Genomic DNA, 27,536 nt, shown 5'->3' with positions numbered 1-27,536 from the left:
ACATTTAACAAATAAATAAAAAAAATCTTAACATAATTTATTTTATTATAGGATTAGATAGTTTTGACATGATAAAACAAAATAATATATAATTTCAAAAAGATTAATAGCTAGAAAAGCTATTAGAGTAATGAATTTTAATTTAAAACTATGTTCGAATTTATTTGAAAAGGCTGAGTGCAATACCCTAGTAAATTAAATTTATCTGAAAATACCCTCCCGTCCCTAAAAAAATTTGAGGCCTCGGGCTCCCTAGATAATTATCTACTTATTAATTTCAGTCTAATATTATACTTCTTTAAAAATAGTAGTTTTGTAAAATGTTTGAAATAAATTATAACGCCGTACATTTTCAATGTACAGTATACAAAACTGATACATTTTTAGATACCGTGGAAGCCAGGAATTTTTTGATACCTGGAACATTGCCAAATTAATATACGTTCCTTCTGGTATAAGTAAATATATGAAAAAAAAAATATATTTTGCTGAGAAGTTTTATAAATAGTGAAAAAAAAAAAAAGACACAAAAATGAGATATCTCACTTTATTTAATAATTTATACTTTATTCACAATAAAAATGCCCACTCTTTCATTTTGTGCTATAGTACACAACAAAGTGTACTTAAAATTCGAATTTTGTAGCAAACGGGCAGTAAAATATGATTGAAAGTTACACTCTGCATTCACGGGAATGTTGTAAACATTTTTTAAAATGCTATGTCACACACAGTAACACAGGAACACGAATTTGGTCCCATAAATTAAAGGCACTTGATTTTCATAGACACCATGGTTGTAAGGCATTCGCATTTTTGCATATCACGAAAAATAACACACATAACATACATAATAGATAGACATCTTTTTCATATCCATAAATACTATATAATAAATTTAAATAAGGCATACCTGAGAGTTAAAGTAACGGCTTCATAATAATAATTACAATAATAAAATATTAAATTATACCAAATTGATAAAATTTTATCAAATAAACAATTTAATAAGTTTGATATTCAGCAATAAAATTAAGAGCATAAACAATAATTTATGCATAAAAAAAAACACAGCGTTACGTAACTCTCAAGTATCTAGCTATAAAAAAAACTTATCAGTAAGGCTATGTTATAAAATTTCAGATAATGCACAGAAAATATCAAAGGTAAATCGAAACTCATATTTTTCTATACATACTAAGGATAAACACACAATATTACTGATATATATTTGGAAATAATTCTACATTTCTTAATTGATTAATGGTTATTTAAAATGAGGAATTATGAAAAAGATTTTAATTTAAAAAATGTGTATCGATTAATATATGTAGCTTTTTTTTTGTGGCGAAAATCGTTTTATTTAAAATTTAGTTAAAAACATACAAAACACACACATATTCATTAAAAGTAATAGTGCAAAATAGATTAATTACTATAAATTATTATTTTGCATATGAGGTTCGTAGTTAAGACACTTTGATTATTATACGTGCGAAATTCAACAAAGAAAAACTATTAATTTATTTTAATCATAAAAATAATGTCAGAGAAAAACTGATAACTGATCATACATTTTTCAAAAACATAAGCACAAATTTAACTAATAAATATAAAACATCTGTTTTTAATAATAATAATAAAAAAAAAGAGGTTAACACAAAAGTTAACATATTGCAAAGAAAACTAGTGCCTTCTCGTTCTTTTACAGGTAATTCTTAAATAATTACGAACACAAAAAAGGGAAATTAAATAACATAAATTATCACTGGTAACGATTCCCTTTCGGATTGTGCAGTTAATGATTTCAAAACAGCATGAAAACAAATTAAATGCAGACAACATCTATCTATCGAACATACAAAGGTTATGATCACAAGGACATGCAAGTTTAAATAATAAGCATTAAAATCTTCTTAATAGATACCTAAAGTAATAGTTTAAAATAAATAAATATTTAAATACATGATAAAGTGAAGGCGGATTCCAATCAAGTCCAGAAATTAGTTTCATATACTTGGACAAGATTATCGTAGGAATTGACTACACAAATAAAAATGATTTTTTTTCATCTCTAAATTATGCATGCATATGACCTTTCATCACTTAAAACAAGTTAAGAAAGCATTATCTATGACATCAAAAACATCATCTCATTTACAACAGCTCACAAGCACGTACATCCACAGAATAAAATATTTATAGAATGACCTACTTTACAATGCAAATCAAATAAATATATAATATGTAAAATATAATATATGACTACCACAAATTTGCCCAGATAACACTGCAACAAAGGGGTAAGATCAAAGCTTCAAACATTTTTCACGATACAATAATGTTCATTACCGATAAAAATATAATTTGAATATCATACGACAGCAATATTGAAACTTATTTAAAACCAACACACACCATATATATTTTTTTTTTCATTTTAAATATAAAACTTTTTAGAAATATGATTGTAAACTGTCTTATCTGAGTTCGTTTGCCCAGAGGAGAAATAACAAATTTGTAATGAAAAGTTTGCTATTATTAATAACAGAGCCAAAAAATAGAATCTGCCAGTGAAAAACTAAAAAATTATGACAAGAAGAATGAGATCATAGTGAATTCACGCGGCAAAATTCCATATTTAGCTATAATTGGCATGTGGGTAAAAGCATTCGATATGATGGCTGCTTTATTTATATTTCTAATAATTAGGCTTAATAAAAAGATTCTATGTAATTAGGCTTAGTAAAAAACATCTATAAAGTCTAACTTTTAAAACAATTTAATTTTTTGTGAAGCAAATAGAAGATAATAAAAATAATTTGAAAATAAATGTTTCGTTTTTAAATTATCCATAGACGACTGCAGGCAAGCCTGAACTTATTTGGAATTTTAAGCTTAAGCACCTTAATTTGTTGCAATGTCTATTAAATTCAAAATTATATCTTAACTATTTTTTAATTTTTGTAAGCATCCAATTATAATTAAATAAATTCTAAATACGAATCGCTCGTCATAAACATCCAATTTTAATAAAATTAGTTCTAAATAAGAATCGTTTCATCATTAAACATGTGTGAAAAAATGGAGTAGTAATCCTTGAAATTTTGATTACAATTTTAACAAAAATTTTAATAATACTTTAAAATTAAGTTAAATCTCCTCTAGGCAACAGATTAAATAAGTCGCTTATACTTTCTGAAAGGCATCGAATATAGGAAGTCGGAAGAAACCGACGTTGGTATCGAGTGGAGTAGTTGGTGTAAGTGGACCAACGGGATGCAAGTCCAAAACGGGTCCATTATGGTAATTATTGTTGTTGGAAAGGAATTTATCATTGAAGCCATTTACAGAATCGTAGAAATCCATCTTGCAGTCGAAGCCACCAAAGTCGATGAACCTCTGGAAGTTCAGAAGGGCATCCTGATTGAAAAACCCATTGTTGAAGCACGGAGACAGAGGTGTCGTTTGCTGGAAAATGTCGTCAAAACTTTTTGTTTCTGTTGGGGACCCACCATGGCTGGATGGAGGTGACAGTTCTCCATCGGATCCGAGGCTGGGTCTGGGATCTTCCTGCCTGGGCAATGTGGGTGCAGTGAGAGTCGTCAGGAGCGTCTTCTTGTTCTGCTCGCTGTTGTGAATGAAGTGGCATCTCGGACCATAGGGACACAGGCCAGTGGTGTGGAAGGTACGGCAGAGTTCTGTTTTGTACTTGGGGTGTCGGATCAAGGTACGCAGCTCCTTCCTCCCGTGGGCGAATTGGCACTTGTCACCATATTTGCAAGTTCCATTCTCTTCGAACGGCCTGCAAAGTTCTGTCTTGTAGCGGCTCGAGTTGGACTGTACGACTCGCCTGTCCGTGCCCGATTCACTGCAACTCCTCTCCAGCTTTCTAGAATCCGAGTTGGCGTTTGACTTGGCGGGGATATCATGCTGCTGTTGTTGCTGGTTGCAGACATTCTTGGATAGAGGCGGACTACAAGAGTTCCTTCGATGGTTGGCATTGTGTTGATTGTTGTTGATATTGCTCACAGATGATTTCCCGCCCTGCAGGAAGTTTCCCTTGTGCGTTGGAGACTGTAAAGAAGAAGAAAAAATTCTATTAGAGATCATAATTCAATGTCAATAGTAAAACAAAGTAATACTTCGATTCTGCTAGTTATTACTAGGACCCAAGAATTCATTAGAAGCAAAACCGTTAAAAGTCTTATAGAAAATGTTTTTGCATAATCTAAATAAAATTTATTTATGATAAAGAAAACTGATTCAAAGAATAAGTATAGATGATAACAATCTAAAGAAATATCAAAACAAAGAAAATTTTGAGGTTCTCCGATTGTATGACGTCAAAACAAACAGACCTTCTTTGAAGATAATTAAAAAGTTTAAGAAGTAGAAACGTAATAATCAGAGATAATTAATATTTTGAGGTCAAAAATATATAAAAAAAACTATGATATGATGAACATGGTAAACCCAAAAGGTTCGTTACAAATACAAGTTTAATAAATTTTATATAACTTCTCTGAACTAATTACAATTGAGTAATTAATTAAATCCTATCGAGATTCCCCGCTTTCGTTGGAAACTTAATAGCACTATCTTTACAGTGAAGGGGAGGGAAACCATATCTTTAAATTTTTTTTTCAATAAACATCAAAAAATCATGTGCTATAACGAAACTGATTATATTTCAATGAATTCCAAAGTTAGGTAAATTTATAATAGTGGTTATATTTTTAAACGATATTCTAAATATTTTTAGAAAATAAAATATTTAATCAGTGAATCAGAAAAGTACAATATTTGACCTCACAATGTTCCTTACATTATCATCGCAAATGAAATCCCTCATCATTCACCGGATTCTTATGCAGGCGATGAGCACAACCTTGAAGATAAGGGTTGGATATGATTACGATGTATTTACCAAGGACGCGATTTATTACTCGTTGCAAAGCTTTCATATGATTGCTGAAAAATGGAATATGTCTTTATCATCGTTAGAAATAATAAACCCATCGTTAAAACTAATCACTTACCTAAGATTAAAATTTCAAAAGCAGCCCTTTCTTAATTGCCTAAATGATAATAAAGTAACATGAGACTAGAACATTTCTTTATAATTTTATTATTTACGCCGATGAGAACAAATTATATTTTCAAACCATTAAAAATGAAGTTCAAGGCTATTGCATTATTTTTCTACTCTAGTAATGGTGGATTTGAGAACAAAGCATGCCTAAATGTCTGAGATAAGTATTTAATTTTTTTAAACTAAATTTAAATGAGGTTAAATTAAAAAGACAATAAAAATTCCTTTACAATAATTAGCTTTTGATCATTTACAGATAAATGCCTCACACAATTTTTTCTTACATATCAGCATTCCTATTTCCCATCTCTTCAAAAATAATGCAAATAAAGAATTTTTTTAAGCCCCCAATTTTTTTTTTCAAAGATTAATTTTACCTAAAAATTGTACGCATTCTACGTCAGTATATTTCCGATTCAATTAGTTTCAAGACATTTTCTACCCTTTTCAAGACTACGTCTCAAACCGGTATGTCAAAATTGCGGTAAGCCACAGGAATTTTAAAAACTCTATATGAAGATTACAATTTGAATGCATAAATAATGAAGCATACAAAACTACACAGCAAACTATTATTAATACATGAACCATAGATAAACATAATTACAAAAAACCACTAAACGAAGAATTATTATACGTAATAACATATTAATGTGGAAGATGATGTGAATGTATGTTGTTAAAAAAAGTTTAACCATAGATAAATTGAAGAATTCCCAGAAGAGCATTTTCTGATAGTGTCAACTCCTATGTCTACCACAAGATAAACTTAAATCCGTATACCTTTTATGTCAATGATAACTTTAAGACTTCAGAGTAATGTTGCCATTTTACGATCTGGAATATGCACCGTTAATTTAAATATTATAATGATGTATAATCACAAGATCTCGAACTAACTGTATTAAAAAGGCAGCATTGCTGACATAAAAGGAAAACCTTATTTATCTTACCTTAATAACATAAACAATTAACAAATGAAAACAATAATCCAGGAATCTAACAAGAAGTTTACAATGTTGGTTGATTAAATGGAAATTTTACACAAGCCTAGAAAGAAAATTGCGCAGCAATGCCCACAGTTCACGATGACACAAATTAAACGTGAAATGATATTCCTAGTTTTTCTCAGCTTTATTACATCGAATTTTTAAATAATAGCAGATGAAACTTTAATACTCATGTCCAGTTTCAATTTTTTTAAATCGTCCAATGACAAGTGTTTGCTTCTTTCAAGACCATATCCTCATATTTTTCTCCCACCTATATTTTTATACTCAGTTTTTATCTAATTTGAAAGAATTACAATTTATCCAACAAATATTCTAATATATACAATCTACAAGTGCTACTAAGGTCAAAGATTAACGTTGCAAATTTCGACTGTTGCATGAGGAAAAAAATATACACATTCATAGAGGAAAAAATCCATATCGGATCGATCTTTTACTTCTTACAATCGACAACAAAATACGAAAAACAATGCACATCGCTTCTTATAAACATCAGTATATGATTCACGTCGACATAGATGCCAACCTAGCTATTAAACCATTCTTTTTTTTTCTCTCTTCTGGTAACTAGTCTTCCTATGTTGCATAAACAGACCAACAGGTGTTACGGAAATGTCAAGGTTACCCCGTGAACATAAATATTACAGTTCTGCTTTTATCAGAAATCTGCGTTGAGTCACGCTAAGCAATTGCCGTGTTCTTTTTTCCATGGAAACGAAACATTCATAATTAGCGATCAAGGCGATTATTCAATCGAATACATTGCGGTTAGAAGGCATTTAAATACGAAGTTAAATCTAAATTGGTGATTTATCTTTGGAATCATAAGATTTTTTTTGTTCGTTTATATCACTATTAGCATATGGATGAGGATTAAGTTCATTTTTCCTAGTCTGCAAAACCTTAAAGAGATTCAAATAAAACGATTTTTGTTATTAATTAGGTAAGAGGTATGCATGTATTTCTAATAAAAATTCTTTTTAAAAAAATCTTTTAAATCCAAATTTAAAAGATTATTAAATTTAAAAGATTTTTTTAAAAAAATCTTTTAAATTTCGCATTTTCATTACATCTAAACAAAAGCCTCACTATTCACATTAATGGAATTTGGAAAAATCGTCAAAAATCTATAATTAGAAAAAATAAATAAACGAATTAAAACATTCCAAATAAGAATATTATTTAAATGTTTTCTAAAAAACAGTAAAATTCATCGTTATTTAAATATCTTAACAATAATGTCGATAGAACTACTACTATTCATGGAATTTTCTGCTGTTTTTTATGTAATTTATTAGGTAATAAATTAATTCATTTTATTCTAGATACGAACTCATAATTACGTCACTGATTCTGAAACCTTCAGTACAAAATTAGGCGAGAAAACAATAAGAATCGGGGAAAAAAATTCGTATAAAATCGATATATTATAATATATCGACGAAAGATCGTAAACTTTTATCTATTTTATTCTTTACGAATAAGCAAAATATGAAAATTTTCTCATTAGAAAAATCACAATTTGATTTTTAAAGATACGAACACACCTGTGATGATATAGTTAGACAAACTAATTTTCTCTATCCCATAACTTTATTTCTATTAAGTGATTTCATTTACTAATGAATAATTTTTGAAACCCTACAGACCTTAAAATCATTTCACTTTCCAAAGGTGACTGCTTCTATCACGCCAAAACCAGCTTTCTACCATCATTTCCTATGCACTCACTAGCTATGATGAATAGATTCCATTTGACACTTGCCGGGCTTTAGGCAATTCTACCCAGAAGAAACCAGTTCTGCTCAGTCTTCTAACAGATAAACTCTCCGTGAATATCTTTAGATACACAATTTGCACGATGGCAGTCACAGAAGATACACGCAAGCATACTGGCACGTTCTCTAGTTCCACAGAAACGACTCTCGGTTATTAAGTATTGAAGGAACATATTCAAAGAGGCACATATTTTTACCCGCTCATGATTGATGGAGGATAATTAAGCTTTAAAAGGAAAAGAACTAACAGAAAACCAGTTACAGCCGGCTAACTTTCTCTTCAGTCGTCTATCTTTGATGGCTGGTTAGACAGCTTCAATTGCTGGTTTGAAGAAAGTGAAGTTGGGATTTCTTTTCATCTTCGTTCTTCCTTTCATTTCAATTCATACTGCTTTTACGATTGACGAAACAAATTGGCACATGATAGTGGATACTAAGTAAGAGCTATCAAAGTGATGTTCAAGATGCTTATTTTATCTTTAAATATCTAATAAATACTTTATTTAGGTACTTTATTATCAATCCTCTAAAAAAAAAGTTCTTGTGTAAACACAGCCTTAGGTGAAATACCAATTTCGGAGGTGAATAGATTTGAAAATATTATCGTTTGACTGGAAGATTACTTAATAAATTTGTAATAAACACAATGGCAATATGCATTTTTTTTGACATTCTAATTTGTTTTGTATTAATATTGGCAGAGGAATGGTTCTATTTGTTCCAATGATAATGCTGTCTTTTTCATAATTATTTTTTAAAAAATTTTCTACTTCATTTTAATTTTCTAACTGTTAAAGAGATCACAATAAACAACATCAGCGGTTATTAAATAACACTAATTGTAGTTAAGTAATGAAAAATAATTATAAAACAAATTAGAACACAAAATATGTTTTATGCATGACTTAACTAAATCCTGAAGAAACTGTTTCTTCCTTACAATTATGTTTTTACATTCACGATAATATTTTTGCCAACTTAAATGTTTAGTTAACTAGAGGATTCTTCTAATAAATGTAAAACCATCTGTCAATTAGTTAACGGAATTAAGACAACATTAATACTAATACAATAATTAATCATCCAAAAGAACAAAATCATTATACTGTCTTTTGTCAGTGAAGTCTTCTAAAACAAAACATTTTGACTCCTAACACGTGTCCCCCCCCCTTTTTTTCTTCTTCTTTTCTCTTTTACAGCCATTTTTTTGGTATTTCAATTCCACTGTAAACGAACACAAAATGGCAACGTTAATATAAACATAATGGAAAATAACTTTTCTATGATGCGTGTCCCAATTTAAAGAATAAGTAAAAAATTCATTTCAAAATGCGAATGAAAATACCCACTAAATTGGAAAATAAATATATAAAACGATTAAAAATTTAGAATTTTTAGCGCATGAGTACACATAGAAGCGCAATTATTGCCGAAAAGTGATTATTTAGCATCAGAAAATGAAAACAAAAGAAGTGACTTTTTTTTAAAGTTCTGATGGTTACAGAGCAGAGAAACAGACAGAATTTAAAGAGATCAAACAAAAGAATGAAAACGACGTTATCTACATGTTGATCGTGCTTCTCGAAATTTCTAGAAAGCACTGACTGAAATTCTTGGCAACACTTTTTGTTCTCAGCAGCCAGTAAATGATGCTAGAAAATTTTATCCACTTAACTGTTAACCAATACAAATTATTTTCTGATAGGAAAATATTTTAAATTATTTATGAAATGACAGCAGAGATAATAACAGTCTGAAATAGAAAGAATGTCAAGAAAAAAATAGTATGAAATTGTAAATAATTATATGAGTTTTTATGAAATCTACATTTTAAACGAAGGAAATAAATACATTTAAAATTAAGAATTGCCACGTCTATATGATTGGAAGCATTAAATAAAATAAAAATGAGATATTTTTTAAAATTTTGAATATGCTAGCATATAAATTTAAGTCCTTAAATGGAAATTTTCATAAATCTCGACTTTCCACATGGAAATGAAACTAAATCTGATCGAAAATTTATAATAGTTATCATGGTAACGAAAATATCAAACAATATTTTTAAAATACAAAAACCCATATTACGTTATCATGAATTCATTATTTTTTAATTATTATAATGCCATTATATTATCTTACTATATTACAAAAATAACAAATAATAAAACAAACTGGAAATATTATTTCAATGAATTCTTCAACAGATGAAATATGACGATTAAAAAAAAAAATATTTTGTAAAAAAAATATTCATGAGCTTCATTTTATTCTTACTCCCATTATTTCAACGTTGATATATCAAAAAGAGGATTCCATAATGTCATCTAAATTAATTGCTGTAAGTTAATTTCCAAATATCAGGAATAATTTATTTAAACTTCATAGCACTGAAATAAGGGAGGGACACGCTACGTTTGAACGCTACGCTTAACAGATTTTATTAGCTACTATTTTGTTGAACTTATGCGGCTTTCCAGAACCAAAAACATTATTAAAAATTAAGCAATCTAAATTACACTGAATCTATTTGCTACAGTAAATTAGGAATGTAAAACGTTAAATAGATAAGTGTGTATTATTTCATTCTTTTTAAAATTTAACTTCTTTAAAAATTAGAATTAATCAACTTGAATCTAATTCCGAATCTGTTTCATTTCAACTTACAACGGCAAAAAAAAAAAAAAAAAAAAAAAAAAAAAAGCTCACGTTCTTCTAAATATCATTATCCAGTTGGATGCACTTGCGAATTTAGAATTGTCAAAGTGTAACGGGATGTATTAACGCGGCAACCGGCATATCACAGGCCAACCCCGTTTTATTTATTTACATGATGAAATCCAAATCCGGTATGTGCAACTCAAAAGGAGGAGATTGAAAAAATAATAAAAAAAAAAATGAAGAAAAGAAAGAAACAAGCAAAAATCAGAAATAGAACACGAACAAGAATGGAGACCGAAATCAATGATCTGAATTGACGCCGGTTGACTTTGGCACGTTTTATAAGAAAAGAAAGAGAAGAAAAAGAACCGTTATTGCTTGAGTCTTGACGAGGTTGAGTGATCTAGCAAAGAGGTTGAGCAACCAAGTGCAAAAATAGGTGTCACTGATACCGAATTAAGTATCTTTAAAGATAGCATTAAACCTGACCCAATATTTCGAAAGCTCTTTCTACACAATATTATCAGATATTAATCGTGTTCTTACAAGAAATGACGCAAAAAAAGTTTGTTTAATTCGACAAAACGAATTTCATTCGATTACTTTATGATGTCCTTCAAGCGGAAGGGTTTTAATGACTATTTTTGATTTTTTCCTTTTCTCAGATCTTGACCCTCAGTCTAAGGAACTTATATGATAATCAATGGCATACAGTACAAAATCATGAAATATTAAGCAAAAACAAACAAAAAATTAATTAAAAATTCCTATCAACATTTATATAACAAACAGCGTAAATAATATTCCTAAATTAAATTTTCTAACGACACTTTCACTTTATTGTCACTCAAAAACATCAAACGATTTTGTTCAGTTTGAAATACAATTCACAAAACATATTTATTTAAGTGTAAGTTTTAGCTAATTATTCAGTTTGAACTGAAGAATCATTAAGCAGATTATTGGTCTTTTGACATTAAACTATTCCAGATGAAAAATAATTAATTTCACAAATTCCACAATATCTTGATTAATTCATTATGTATTTGAGCTACGTCGATAAACAGAAGGCTAAAATATGTGTTATGAATTAAATTTTCATTCAAAAGATGGTAATTTTAATTTAGGAAACATATTTTAGCTTTCTGTTTATCGACGTAGCTCAACAAACAGTAAAAACGTCCTACTTTAAATTGTTAGAGAAATTGTAGAGATAATTCACATATAGAATTAGAATTTTGTGTGTGTGTTACACTGATAAATTTTATTAATAACAAGAACTCGTAGTAAAACTCTTTCAAAAACGCCTACGGAATTAAAAAATGCATTCATTTAAAATATGTATATGTATTACTAATTTGTTCATGTCAAAGAACTATAATTTGACGCAGTTCAATTTATCAATCTCGCTGTAGACATCTAATACCACTACTTTGTCTACATGTACAATACTTGGCTACGTCAGAAACGATTACTAAATGAACGCAGAATTCTTCCTCTATTTAGGATAATCTAACAGAAACATTCATGATTTGTAAAGCAATCATTCCACAATTATTGAAATTAATGTTAAATAAAATGTAAATTCTAAGTAAATATAATGTAAATATTTATTTCATAGATGATTAATATTTATTACGATGTATCAATCGGATATTTAAGAATGCATAGACCGTATAAACAGTTAATCTAATAATGAAAGAAAAATAATATTTCTCATTTACAGAGATGGGTGACCTAATAAGCCACAAATGGTCTGAAAATTAGCATAATTAATTGCATTTTTAATTCATAAAACATGTAAGTGAATACTGGGTGGATAGATATATTTGACACCTTATTTGGTTAATTTTAATGATTTGCAACTTTTTTAACGGCAATGACAGAAACAGATGTTCAGTTCTGAATATATTACTCATAAATTAATTTAAAACGATGAAAATCAATCATTCGACTTCGAAGCAAATGAAATAAATAACTAAACAACTGATTATTATTCTTAGTTTAGATGTTTGTTCATAAAATGCGCGAGATATTGATTTATTTGTAAATTTCGGTTATATTAAGAAATTTTAAGCATTTATAAATAAAAATTATAAATTAATATATCTAAAAAATAAAGACAGTTTTTTTCCCCCCAAAAGATGGTTATACATATTATTTACAGACAAACGCACTTTGATAATATTTATATTGTTTCTTTTAACCTAAAATTCCAAATTCAAGTATTGCAATTTTTTATTCTATAACACTTTATTTTATCTATAGACTATTTATTGAATGGCATAACTTGCAAAAAATATTTTATCCGATTTTATTTTAGTCAAATACAGCTGTATTCGCTGACAAATATTAATAAAATTCATTATACAAAATAAAATGGCGAGATTCGAGGGATTTATCCTATTTTCTAAAATAAAGCATAAAAAAAACAAAGCCAAGTCGGAGTGCGATTCAGGTTTATTTTGTTGAAAAAACCGGAATTCTTATCAATTGAGTAATTTAATAGTCCATATTTTTTTCTCAGTATTTTGATATAAGAAATTAAAACTGCTTTTTAATTTGAGATAACTGATAAAATGTATTCCATGAAAATAAAACTCCACTTCCAGTTTTTGTTTATAAGTATGAACACCTCGGAGAAGTGCTCATTTTGTACTATAATCAATATCCAAAATCATTACACTCTTAGCAACGAGAACAATCGCAACAATATAATGTATTTGCACAATTCGTAAACATCACCGAATGTCCAACAGAAGAAATTAATGTCTTACACATTCTATCTTAAACCAATTTACATATACAAAACTTCCTGATGTTAAAACTATGAGGTGTGTGAACTAAAATTATTATTACATCTCATGTTTCACACATGTACTTCTGTTTTTCACAAAAATAACCTTATACATAATTTTTGTACTTAAACGTTTATAATTAAGCCAAAAAGTACGCCATTCCACCAGTGGAACACTTGGACAAAGAAACCTCCCCCTCAGTCCCAGTGTAAATATAAACAACTAAAATTCTGGATCTCGGACGAGGGAAGAAAATGGTTCTTTGCTTTCTCCCGAATTCCGTTCTACAACAACCCACAACAATATTTTCATAATAGCAAGCCTCCACCTTGGACCCCCCCCCCCCCCTTCGACCTTGAGATTTGATTGTTGATGTGGAAACCAGCTTTGCCGGTCTTTCTCCTATTTACCTGCATCACGAATTGCGCACCTTACAACTTCCCTGTCGGTTTCATTATTTTTTTTTTATTTACATCTAGAGATAAAATGCCCTATATATTATCTTCCGGTGTTTTTGTGATTGGGCAGTTTTTATAAGTTCATCGTTTCAGAAAATTTGACTGCATGTTTCAAATGATGGCTTAATCTGTAGTACCAACAAGCTGAGTAGTCCTCATATTATAACAAACCGATTTTCTTTTTAATTTGAAATATGTACATATAAAATATATTAATGTTGGCAACAGCGATTCTGATCAAGATTTTATATCACATAAAGAAAAATTCATTTTCATGGTTGTTTTTTTTTTGACAAATGCAACGTTAGCTTAATTAAAATGTCTATTTCTTCATCCAGCATATTTTATTTTCAATTAAATAATAAAAAACAATTCTACATTTCTAACTGCCTGCTCATAAAACTCAGCATGAAAATGATGACGGCAGAATCCGACGATTGCAATACTAAAATCGAGGCGTTAAACATTTTAGTGATATCGAATGAAGTACGAATTTTACAGATAAATAAGTGGAGTAATTAGTCTATATAAAACTTGAAAAATTCGTAAAAAAATATTTACATAATCGTAAATTTCAATAATTCGATCTTTATTTTTCTTTTGAATGTAAGTTTATAGCATCTCAATGCATATATAGCAACAAGCAGTTTCTATAAATTAAAATTCCAATTCTTACTATACGTTACGAAAAACGCATTACAATCTTCAATTAAATAGGTACTTTAGGATATAAATGCTAGCAATAAAAAATAAAGTATATTTCTAAAGAAATAGGCCTGTATTCGAGAATCGATAAGTAAATCCTAAAAAAAGTACATCTCGTATATCGAGATCCAAGTTTCCATGTTAGCTGTGGAAGTATTGTTAAACCCAAATAGTTAATGCAGCGATTGATTCTGACAACACTTAGGTGGTAAAAATCTAAATCCAAGTAAGCATCAATCATCAGTCTGCATAGTATAAAATTGAAGTCGGAAATCCTTTTTGTTAAACGACGTAACTTTTAAAAATAAGTTTTTAAAGTAATTCACACAATGTTCTACGGTCCTTAGTTTTTCTAAAAATGTCTAAATTTGAGTAAAATCTGAAATTCAAGAAATTATTTAAGTAGATTAATTAAGGTCTTTAATACAACAGCATCTCTGCCACCGGCTTTTCAAGTTTCGCTCCATTTTAGCATTAGGAAAATAAAATAAACCCGAAAACCTGAAGAAGACTTCTTTTCTCGCTACTGACATAGTTCCAAAAGATTTTTATCAGCGTCAGAGTCAGAATCACTTGCTGCCGAATCTCTACAGTTCAATTTGCCGGATGCAATTGTTTGCAATAACTGAGCTGGTTTAGTAAAAAATGAAAAAAAGAGCTGAATTTCGAACAACTGGTCTAATTCTGTGTTATGAACTTTTTTAACTCCATAGCAGATATTTTTTAATGATTAATAGAACGTCTATTAAATAACTCACATGCAATTTTGATATTAATACTTAGGAAGTAATATGTTTAATTCTTAAACCGCCAATTAAAAACAGTACATCAAATTGTATAGATACGTATAATGAGGTGCATATAAAAATTAATACTTAAGTTAGACTTTTCTGACTAATTCAAAGATCTTGAGTTGGAATTACATTTTTCAATTATTTATTATATATTTATAAATTTAAATAGAATGAACAGTTTTGGAAATTTATTAAGTTTTTTTAACATTTTCAAAATTTTCTTCAATTTTACTTAAGTTATTAGTTAAATTTGACCGTAATAACGAAAACAAACAATCATAAGAGAAAGCGATATGAAAAAATCAACAGAAATTTTTCAATATTATCGTTCTTTATCAAGGACTGCAATAACATGCAAAAGACAAAAATATAAAATAACTTTCTCTGCTAAATATTTAATACCATATTTATTTAAAGAGTACATTTATGTTCTAGAAAATAATTATTACAGCCGTGAAGCATTTACACGAATTAAATATTAATTAAGAATTCAACGACTTTTTATAATAAACAGTTCGAGCAATGTCGAAATTATCTATAATTCGAAATATCATTACATTTCACTTTAACCATGGCATCAACAAACACCCAATTTCCACGTTAAAAGACTAAAATATATCTTAATTTGCCAGTAAATATTTATTCGGATGATAAATGAACGATTCTACTTTAACCTAAAAGCCAATTTTCATTTGCAACTAGTTAATAAAGTAATTCTTACCTGTGATCGGTCGATACACATAAGTGTCATGATGATCTATCCGATTTAGGATTATCACTGGTTTTTTTAGAGCGCTTTAAAGTAAAAATAACACCCACTTGTTGATCAACAACCGGTAGGATAAAGCCGCTCTCAATTTATACCTGGATAGAATAAGCATTTAACAGTAATGTGGAACTCAGTGATATGTTCTTCGTTGGAAACGGCCTGAAACACCGCTGCTACAAATAATACACGGAGAACATAGTTTCTTTTTCGCACAGCACCACCGCTCAGCGCACAATCAACGCAGAGTGCGAACCGTTAGCCCACTGGATCCAACTTTTCAAGCTTCTGTAGAACGCGTTATCGAGTGTGACGTCAGAGCGGAGGGGCGGAGCTTCGCCAGCTGAGCAATCAACGAGCAGCGCAGTTACTGTTCGGAGAGATGGAGACTGTTTTCTTGTTGTAGCGGAGAGGAAAAGTTTCTTGGGATGGTTCCAGTTGTGTTGTTGTTCGGGATGGGGTGTATTTGTGTTGTAGATTGGATTCTTTTTTCTTTCTTTTTCTTTTTGTAGAATGCCCGTGTGTGTGTGGATCTTGAAAAATTTCTTTCTTTCTGTTTTTGTTGCTCTTCAGCACTACGCTGTTTATTCAATGATTTTTGTAGTTGTAGTTTTTTTTTTATTTGTGTATTAGTTGGTTCGAAGTTGATTAATGGTTTCAAACGAAACATAATCCCATTCATCGGCGTTTCATATCAACAAGCGGTGAACGCGAAGAAATTCACGTATTCACTCTCTGAAAAATAAGTAATAAAAATAGAATGAAACAAATAAAAATTGTTTTGAGATATTTCGAGTAATCGACAATTGAATCTGTAATATATTTTATTTTATTTTCAGACTGAGAAGTTGGCAATATTGCGGTAAATCATTGGATCCCTTAAAATTTAAGAACTTAACGAATTTTTTCTATTAGAACTGCCACCAGTTAAAACTGCAAATTATTTTTTCCCTACATTGTTATTCAATCATTCAAAATAGTTATTTTATATTAAAAAAAATTTCGTTTTTACTCAAAAATGTAAACTTATATACAAATGAATTTCACTTATTAAAAAACAGTGGGTGGATTATAATTGATTACTTTTGTACTTATTATTGAAATTTTTTAAATAGGCTATTAGAGATTTAAAATTATTGAAAATTTTACTACCTACTATTTATAATCCTTTTTTTTTTTTTGTTTATTTAAAATTTGTCAATGGAAATCTTTACGTCTTTCCATTTATGTTTCTATGGTAACGACATAATTTTAAAATGACTGTTTGGGTGAAAGTCGGTTTATTAAATAAGTTTAGTAGTTAGTCAAAACAAAACAATTATTAAAAATTCTTTCTGCATCAGCAAACAAATTTATTACTAATTTTATTTGCTATTTATTGTTTTTGTTTTTATTTTTATTTAACAATGATGTAGTCAAACTGGTTATGTGTTCGTTGAAGACATAAAAAATATTCTAAATCTAAATAAAATCTCAAAATTTTCTACAAAATTATTATATAACATCAAACATATTACAACCGAACCAGTTAGCACCATTCTTTATCATCTATTTTGAACGTTTTTAAGAGAATAAAATATTCCGAACTCTTTCTTGTGCTTCTAGTGACAACCGTATCTTAAAATCTGTTTTGAGATACATGATCTGAAATATCGAGCTAAATTAACTGTCTTTTTACTCAAGCGTATAAGGTTTACATGGTAAAATGGTGAATTTAAATGCATAAAATCCGGTTTCAATCTAAAGCTTGAATTGTTTATATCTTGATCTTGGATTTTTCAAGGCTATATTCGAAGATTTTGATCGCAGACATGTAACGTGGACTGCATTTCGTGGACTGCAATCTTCATTTTGCTTTTTTTTTTTTTTTTTTTTTTTTGCAGTTTTAATGTTCTTGTAAGACAGGATATTTTGTTCAGAACATGTTTTGGTCCAAGGTTCCAAAACATCATTTGATAAAAGCCATCAAATTTTTCGTCATGTTTTCAAAAACGATGTAACGCTTGCTAGATTTTAAAATGAAAGTGTTTCTCTTAATTAAGTATTTAAAAGCTATAATCTGGAAATAGAAAGAAAAAAAATGTCTAAGATATTGAGTTGAACAACGAAACAATTTTTTTTTGGGGGGGGGGAGACATTTGGCTAAAATTAATATAATAATTGTCGCTGATGCAGTCAAATTTGTGATGATTGTCTCTAGAGCGATATAATGAAGCTCTTTTGAAATTTATAAAATCGCTGGAAATACACCGGATTAAGTTCTGTAAAAGTCCGTCGGTAACAAAAATTTTTTCCTTCATCCTACGTTTCTTCTCTTCACTTTCTAAAACCGAGACATTTTTAAGTAATTTAAATTTTATTTAAGTTTGATCAACTTTATTTAATTAACAAATTTTATGCATTTTATAACAAACAGTACATTTAATTGCAAGACACCTTCAAGAAAATTGGTTTCACATCTCGTATATATATTTAAAAAATAAAATTTAAAAGAAATTTATAAAAAAAATTACAACATTTTTTAAGCGTTTGCCTGGGCAGTAGATTTATGATAAAGTCAGCAAAATGCGAAAAACCTAGACAGCGTTGATAAGTCTGCGAGTTTTAAAACATAAAAAAAAGAAAAAAAATTGCTAATAATAATGTTCTTATAATTAAACAATATTTTTTATTTGAATAATTTCCCTAGTAAATCAAATAAAATCACAAAATTGTTTCCATGGAAACACTACAAAAAATTTTGTGGGTACCAAAATGGCGTGGTCGCTATGGAGTTGTTTGTTTTTCCTATTTCATAACCATCAAGTTGTCATTTTTAATGAAAGATAATAAATATGTTAAAAAATATATTTGTAATATTAGTATGGCAATCATACGCCAGGAAATCTCAGTGTCGCTCAATGAACGAATCAATTAGACGATAAAATTGAAAGCAAAATGTTGGAATTTTTTATGAGCCAAACGAGAAAAATGTTCGAAAAATTGCTAATATCTAGCGAACAAGTTCTTTTAAACCACACAAAGAATCACCAAGAACTTTTCTTGTTTATCAGATTATAAAATATTGTTTGTTTGCTTTTTAAAAGGAAAAATGGATCGAAGATATATCTTTTGAAGTAAGAGTTAGAAAATTTATTTTTCTTTGCCGGCCAGAAAAAAAAAAAAAAAAAAAAGAGGTCGAGATTTGAATATTATTTTCCTTTTGAGGGTCTATTAATGATATATTTAATTAAAAAAATTTAAATAAAAGCAAAACAAATGTATAGTCCTGAAAAATTTACTTTAAACGGCGAAAAAAAATTTTCTTTCAATATTTTCGATTTACTCCGTTTCTAAGATATATCCCTTGAAGAAACAGATCTTTATGAATGAAAAACTGTAATGTGCTGCAATGGAAAGTTTGTATTTACTATTGCAGAAGAATATACTCATGATTAAGATTATGAAGAAAGAACATGAATATTTTTTCCGAAAAATGAGACTTTTAACGTGACTTGCCAATACTGTAAAACTTCAAGTTCCTCGTTTTGTTATGGTAACAAACACTGCGTGCATGGATTATACTATAATATGTTGAATCTTAAATGTCTGTAAAGTCAATATCAGGAATAATTACTCCATTAGATACAGCGAGTATGTTTATTTTCTTTTATATGGATAATAATATTTTGCGTTGGCAACTAAGTTACCGTCGTTTTTTTTTCTTCCTTTAATTTTTTAAGTTTATTTTTTATTAAAAATTAACAATTAGTCAATTAATTGTGTTCTCTGTTGTTGTTTACTTCTTTCCAAAGTTCTAGAAGCAAACCAGTGGAGATTGTGGCTCGTTGATTTTTGTTATTGTCACTTAAATCACGGAGAATCCATTCTCCACTTTTCTGGACCTTTCCCAGTAAGTGAAGATGCTTCTCTGTAACCGTGTGGAAGTATTCCATTTCTTCTGTGAGTTCCATTGTCGTTTATCGCCAATTTTCATTCAAAAGTTGGTTTAATCGCTTTTCATCGAACTCGACGGTCAAAATGAGGTGCATCTTTGAGGTAGCAATTTCCCTTTCTGAGCTTACCACACCAATCACGAGCGCTTTTTTTCAACTATGGCACCGTTTCCTTACACAGTATATATGTCGTAAGCAACTTTTGTGGTCTTGAAGCCTCGATTTTAAAGAAGGAGGTATCTAAAATGCTAATTTTTCCCAGCTTGACATTCCGTTTTAATGATCTGAAAATTAACATGAATTAATTCTGAAAAAAAAAAAACATAGATTCCGGTAGAACAAAACATCCTCTTTCGAATGATTTAAAATATTATTACCAAGACATCTAATGGCATGCAGAATGTTAACATTAAAAATAAACGACGGAAACTTAGTTTCCAACCCAATATATAGCATGCCCATGCAATAAAAATGCAAATTTCTCATTCTGCTACAGTAATGCCGTGCACATGTATCATTCTCCCATGGCAGATGCTGAATCGAAAATATCCATTGGTGTGAGATCGGGAATGTTTATTACTTTAGACTTAGAGCACATGCACATTTCCTTTTCCAAGAATGGCATATAACATGACGAGCCGGTATTCGAAACACTCAAATTCTTCACTCTGTCATCGTAAGGCTGTACGCATATATTACACTATCATAATAGAAGTTGAATTATGAATGTAATTAAGCAAATTAAATCGAGAATTCGATAGCTTTCCAAAATATAGACTAACTTCTAAAAATGAACGGACTTTTCACCGTACATCATACAAACCACACGAGTAATACATTTTTTCCTAAACATTCTTTTAGTCTTCTTTCTTTTGAGGCACAACCTCACAAAAAATCTCTCTAAAAATATTTTTTAGTCACAACATCACAAAAATTTTCCTAAAAACCTTCTTTTAGTCTTCTTTCTTCTTGGGCACAACATCATAAAAATTTTCCTAAAAACCTTCTTTTAGTCTTCTTTCTTCTTGGGCACAACATCATAAAAATTTTCCTAAAAACCTTCTTTTAGTCTTCTTTCTTCTTGGGCACAACATCATAAAAATTTTCCTAAAGAACCTTCTTTTAATCTTCTTTCTTCTTGGGCACAACATCATAAAAATTTTCCTAAAAACCTTCTTTTAGTCTTCTTTCTTCTTGGGCACAACATCATAAAAATTTTCCTAAAGAACCTTCTTTTAGTCTTCTTTCTTCTTGGGCACAACATCATAAAAATTTTCCTAAAGAACCTTCTTTTAGTCTTCTTTCTTCTTGGGCACAACATCATAAAAATTTTCCTAAAAACCTTCTTTTAGTCTTCTTTCTTCTTGGGCACAACATCATAAAAATTTTCCTAAAGAACCTTCTTTTAGTCTTCGTTCTTCTTGAGTACATCATCACAAAATTTTTCCTGAAAACATTCTTTTAATGTTCTTTTTTCCTGGATACAACCTCACGAAAATTTTCCTAAAAACATTCTTTTATTCTTCTTTCTACTTGGGTACAACATCACGAAAATTTTCCTAATAACATTCTTTTATTCTTTTTTCTACTTGGGTACAACATCACAAAAATTTTGCAGATCTGTATTGTTGATACATTTTCGAATTTTAAAGTTTCGTTAGATCCGAGATCACCTTTTAACATTGCGTTTACGCTGTAACTATGTAGATAGCTACCTTTTTTGCGCAATCTTAAACTACGTTAAACCTCTTTACACTACAGCGAGCAGCTACTTGTTACTCAATGTTTTCCAGAAGTCACCTTAACATTGCAACATCTAACAAGTTCGCATAAAGGCGACCTATTAGCAAGATGTTACTCTTGTGTGCTGTTTATTTAATGCTGATCAACATGATATATTTCTGTTATTTTGCTAAACCAATGCCCTTTATCATTTAATCCCTCGCGCGCCCTTTGGAAAGACAAATTTAATTAGCATATGCAATGAATTATATAATATCTAAAGAATTTAAACTTTTGGAGTTCATTTTAAAGTAGAATGTTTATATGACATTTTTTTTTATTCTTCGTAATTTGGAATTCTGATTACAGACGATTTGCTGAAATGGATTTTTTCCCCAAATTCTAAAGAGAAATAAAAAAAATTTCCACCTTTGTTGCAGTGTAGAAAAAAACAGAGAAAAATGAGTTTTTGATCAGATATCTCCTCAGCAAAATATAAAATTAGGCATTCTATATTCAGAATATGACATAAAAAATACATGCTGATCTTATCTCTATACATTACTTTCTGACATAATGTTACAAGATTGTACATACATATAATAACTTAGCATGCATAATATTCGATTTTCAGATATACTGAATAAATTGTCTAAAATCAAAATTAATAAGCTTAAACTTAACGAGTTTTAAAGGTTAATCAAACTACGTCTTTATGAAAATATTTAAATTTTAATAAATAAATAATTGAATTAAATGAAAACGCATTTATTATTTTAATACGTTTATGTACATGAAAAGGTTTATTTGAAATTCGAAAAATTAAATAATATTTGATGAATTTTCCAATGGTATTACATGGTAATGTCAACTGCACATGACATCGGAGTCATATAACAAGCATAACTGCACTTATGACATCAAATTAATTTTCTTCCTTTAAAATCTCCTATATCTGATTTTCAGAATTTAAATTGCCCGCAGTAACTAATGCACTTTATGTATAAAAAATTAACTCTAATACGTCAATTCAATTAACCAACGTTAATTCAAAAATTTTATATTTTAATCTTCAAGATTTATTTGACTTTGTGCATCTAACCCATATCATGTGACATATATATTGACACAAATGCTCCAAATCGATTAATAAAAAGTTAATAAAAAAATTCCGTATTCTAATCCGGTTTCACAACTTTTTCGTTAATGAAATTCATGCACATTAAATCTATTTCATGAAAAAAATCATTCTAATATTTAAAAAAAAATTCAAAGGAATTAATGTTATTTTTTTCATGAGCAATAGTCAAAGGATTTTTATTCATACACTAATTACAAATATTGACTGGTGATTTATGTTATGCATTTTAAGTATTAACGCCATTAGTAGCAATTTTTGACTGATAAATGATAATATAATAATTTTGTTCTTAGTGTGATCATGATATTTCACAACGTGCCGCAAAATATGACATATGGAATATTGGAAAAATTTCAAATGAAAGCCATTGGTTAGAATTTTTCACAAATTCGATATTTTAAAACACAGTTGTTTTTTCTTAAAATTAATTAATATATTTCTGTTCGTTTAACTTAATGTAACTTAAGAAAAGATTTTTTTTTCTTTTTTGAATTACTTGAGGACGAGCGAAAAATGGATCTCGGCTTTTAAAAGCAAGTCAATTATCAAGTATATCCTGTCAAATATTTCTTCCTTATCAACATTAAATATACTTCAAGCAAATTTGCTCTTTAAAAAATATATCACCTACTTTACGCGTTTTTAAAATATGAAGAACTTAACGTTTTTTAATACATATACTATTATTCGAAAATAAATAGATGTCTATCTTTGAATGAAAAAAAATAAATGGCCATACTAGATAAAGATTACATAATAAATGTCTTGGGAACATTACAATGGATATCTTTATTATTTAATTTTCAGAAAAAAGCAGATGTCATTGTATTTTACTTACAATACAAAAAACACTACCTAATACTTGATATGGCACAGCTTTTATCAAGATATAACATTCTATAAATTTCAATATTTTAAAAAAAAATTTCAAAAAAAAAATTCTAAGGCAAAAACCTTGTCTGTTAAATCTCTCCATGTCCACCCAACTGTTTGAATAATCGTCAAGATTATAGTCGCAGGGGCATGGAGGGGTGTTATGTCTGTTAAAGCAACTGATTTTGAAACCACTTGTTAAAACGCAGTGAAAAAACATCTGCTGTGAAGAATTCACAGCTGAAAGATCTGAACTTGAAAAAAAGATAAAATAAAAAGAAAAAAGAAAAAAGAAGATATGTTTATTTCAACTGAATGAATCAATTGTGCAGACTACCATTATCATTCAATGTCAGTGCAGAGCAGAGCAATTAATTAGTCCAATCATATGAAAAAAAAGCTGATTAAATAAATTATCGGTCTGATGAGTTCAATGACGCCCTTTACAATGAGGATAATAAGCAGATAAAGCTCAGAGATGATGATAAAATTATGAGTTTTCCGCGTTTCAGTGGAAAAAAGGCAATGCTTAAAGAGGAAAAAATCTCCGTTTTTTCTCGTTTTACTTATCTGTTTATGATGCTTTAACCAAGCATTTTAAAACGTCTTTTGGCCGAGTAAATTCTATTGTTTACTAACAACTGATTTTCCGCTAACTTTGGAAACCCGTTAATCGTTCTGTGCATTATTTTGTTTTATTTATTTATTTATTTTTCGTTTCTAGTCACAATGCATTATTCTTGCTTAAAAAATTAACTGGAGGCTAGAATAACTGTTGACGTAATTACTTATGTTGCAAAAAATAAACACAGGATTAAAAAATTGCATTTTAGAAGCAAGCGTAGTAAATTTCTTGACCTACATGTATTAGTCAAGAAAATGAATTTCTTCTAATTGGTTAGTCCATTGAAAATCCTGTTTTAATTTAATTAATGCTAAATTAAAACTTTAAAAAAAAATGGATTTTCTAAATTTTGGTTTATCATTTCTTGATCTGTTTTTTTTTTTTTATGGAAATAATTCCAATGTTCCAATAAAGATTTATATATCTTATGGGTATTTAAAAAGGTACTTAATAAATGGCCCAGCCTCTAATTAAGTATCTTTTGATACGACACACGTCCTTCATAAGTAGAAAAACATACCTTTATTAAAATATAAACACAAATAAATCTTATTCGAATTTTTTTCATTCCTTTATTATCATCGGGAAATGAAAAATGAATTTCACTTCATTTTTTGCCTCTATCCGTTCGCGTCTCGTTCAAGGCAAACATCCATCGAAAGATGCACTGTCGCCATCTATTGAGTATTATGAGCACTACGTAATATTGTATCTCGGAAGCAAAAAACAACTATTATACCAAGACAAAATGTATCTTGTCCTTTGCGATTTCTGTCTGTTAAAAATAAATATTAAATCCTTGATGACCACTATTTAGTATCAATTTTTTTTTTATCGAAACATATTCTCAATTGAATTTTTTTTTTAAAAAAAGAAACACTCTAAAATAAGAAAACTGGGAAAGATTTCGAAATTTTATATTAGCCTTGTCTTTTTATATTTATTCTATTCGATTATACCTTATTCATTCATTATATTATGATAGTTTTCAAGCCAAAAACAATTAAAAATCTTAATAATCGAAAATAAGTAAGTATGTGAAATATTAATTAATGAAATAATAAGAAGAAATTCGATATTAAATAGCCATTAACCAAATTTTAATGAAATCTTTTAATTAGTTTTCACAATTTCAAAGTTTAATCATGAATATTGAACTTAAAATATTTGCTTGATTGAAATTTTATTGAACAAGAGTCCACTTGACATGACATGATATGACAAGAATTTAAAACTAGCCTGCTGTCTTCTCTAGTCTATTTAAATTAGAAACGTTGTGAAATTTCTAAATTTTATTCGGAACAAGATTCCTTAAAACTATGTGTCGAAATTTCAAATGGGTTCAACCTCAGCAACTGTAACTCACAGAAAGACATTAAGGCAAGAAAGTTGTACCAAAGTAACTCGAATCCAAATGATTGCATTTTGATTTCTAACAAATAATCATTTAATTGCATAATCTCAAGTGCCTCAAAGGCAGTAATATGATTAAGGAATAAGCCATTGATAGAGTAATGTTACATAAACATGTTTATCAGTTCAAAAAATATTCGTTCGGTGAAAATTCAGTGAGAAATCTTCCAACTGTGCACGCAATAGATCCTATTTATATTACCAGTGATAAAATAAGTAGCAGTAACTTTCTACTTTATATCGTAACAGAATATCAGTTTAACTATAAATTAAACGGAATTTTTTTTATATCAATTAAATAAATGATTTCAAAAATGTCAAATAGAATACACATATGCATGTTTATACATGATTTACTACGCTAAATTAACTATTATACTGTTTAAGTAAGCGAATGGAAGGGAATTTAAATGGGAAGGAAAGCAAATTAAGTGGTTTTCTTTAAACGTCTTTATTCATTTTTATAAATGGGGAAAGGTACCCAATTAATTTTTAACTTTCATTAAGATTTTTTGTAAGAACATGCCCAGGCAGTGTCATTATTCCAATATGATGTCAAAAAAAAAAAAAAAAAAAAGGAGCCTATGAGAAAGCACCCAGGACTTATACATTTGTAAAACGGAATTTGATTGAAACAGCATAGCATTTTGTTTTCGGTACATATAATCTCAGCGTAGGAAAGTAAGAGTCTACGCAACTCAGAAATTAAAATTAAAGTGAAGTTCGAGTCCAAGTGATTAAAATACAATTATTTTAGAAAATATCTTTTAACTGGAATTATTAGATAGTTATTAAAACCGAGAAGATATTTTATTGTAGCGTAATCTCTAAAATTAATCTTAAAATTTCTGTTTTAAAAAGACGAAGATTTTTAAGATGTTAGTCAGAAAACAGGTGGTTTAGTTTATTTTAATTAATTAATTTTTTAATCCTCAATTATTTTACAACATATTATAAGTTATTTTCATTGGTTTTGCCAGATTCGCAATTTCAGTATTCGTGTGGTAAAAAAATTGATGGCCAGAGAGCATTAGATTTTTACTCTCTTAATTTTAAACAAAAAGTAGGTTTCCGCTCCATATCCAGTTCACTCCAATAAGCCGGTACTTCAGAGATAATGCATTTCTCTTATTTATTAACCACCCCACTGACACCGGTCCAAACCAACATCATGTTGACACTTTGTGCTATTTCATTGAACGTTTTTGATCCAGACACTACTTCATACATTACATCCAGACACTGCATCGATTTCGGTTCCTAGCGAATTTCCAACTGATCAGCTGGTCTGAAAGGCACAATCGGGGATATTTCTTAAAAATATTTAACTAATTGCAAAATAAATAAATATGTAAAAAATACAAATTCTGCAAATTAAAAGATATTATGACTACAATATGCACTTACATTGAATTATTAAGATCATTATTAAATAAATGAAAGTATAATTAATAACTTATTTATAATATATTGGAATATTAATAGTTCTTTGACTGGTTATGCTATATTTCATTTGATATGTCCAATAGAGTAATAATTTTAATGCTACATATGTTTGATTTTTATAAGTTCCTTATAATCCATCAACAACTGAATGATTTTATTTGTAATCAAATTGATGTAAGTATTTGTATATAAATTTGTAAACTATTAAATAATAATTTTAGTTAAATTTTCAAGAATTCTATTAATTATCATTCCATGATGCACTTATTGAATAAATAAATAAATAAAAAAGTATACATTTCCACAAAGTTTT

General features: G+C 28.8%; 1 protein-coding gene across 1 annotated transcript; it reads right to left on the bottom strand.

Moving 5' to 3' along the window:
* Positions 1-533: 533 nt before the first annotated feature.
* On the bottom strand, positions 534-16,347 carry LOC129968592 (mRNA decay activator protein ZFP36L2-like). The gene is made up of 2 exons (XM_056082648.1): positions 16,024-16,347; positions 534-4,077 (listed from the first exon to the last, which is right to left on the bottom strand). Exons 1-2 carry the CDS (start codon positions 16,051-16,053, stop codon positions 3,190-3,192), a joined length of 918 nt encoding a protein of 305 aa, XP_055938623.1. The 5' UTR covers positions 16,054-16,347; the 3' UTR covers positions 534-3,189.
* Positions 16,348-27,536: the final 11,189 nt, after the last annotated feature.

This window comes from Argiope bruennichi, chromosome 5, assembly GCF_947563725.1.
Source record: "Argiope bruennichi chromosome 5, qqArgBrue1.1, whole genome shotgun sequence".
Taxonomy (NCBI): domain Eukaryota; kingdom Metazoa; phylum Arthropoda; class Arachnida; order Araneae; family Araneidae; genus Argiope; species Argiope bruennichi.
The sequence above is the reverse complement of the archived record's forward strand: the minus strand, read 5'-3'. Positions and strand labels throughout refer to the sequence as shown.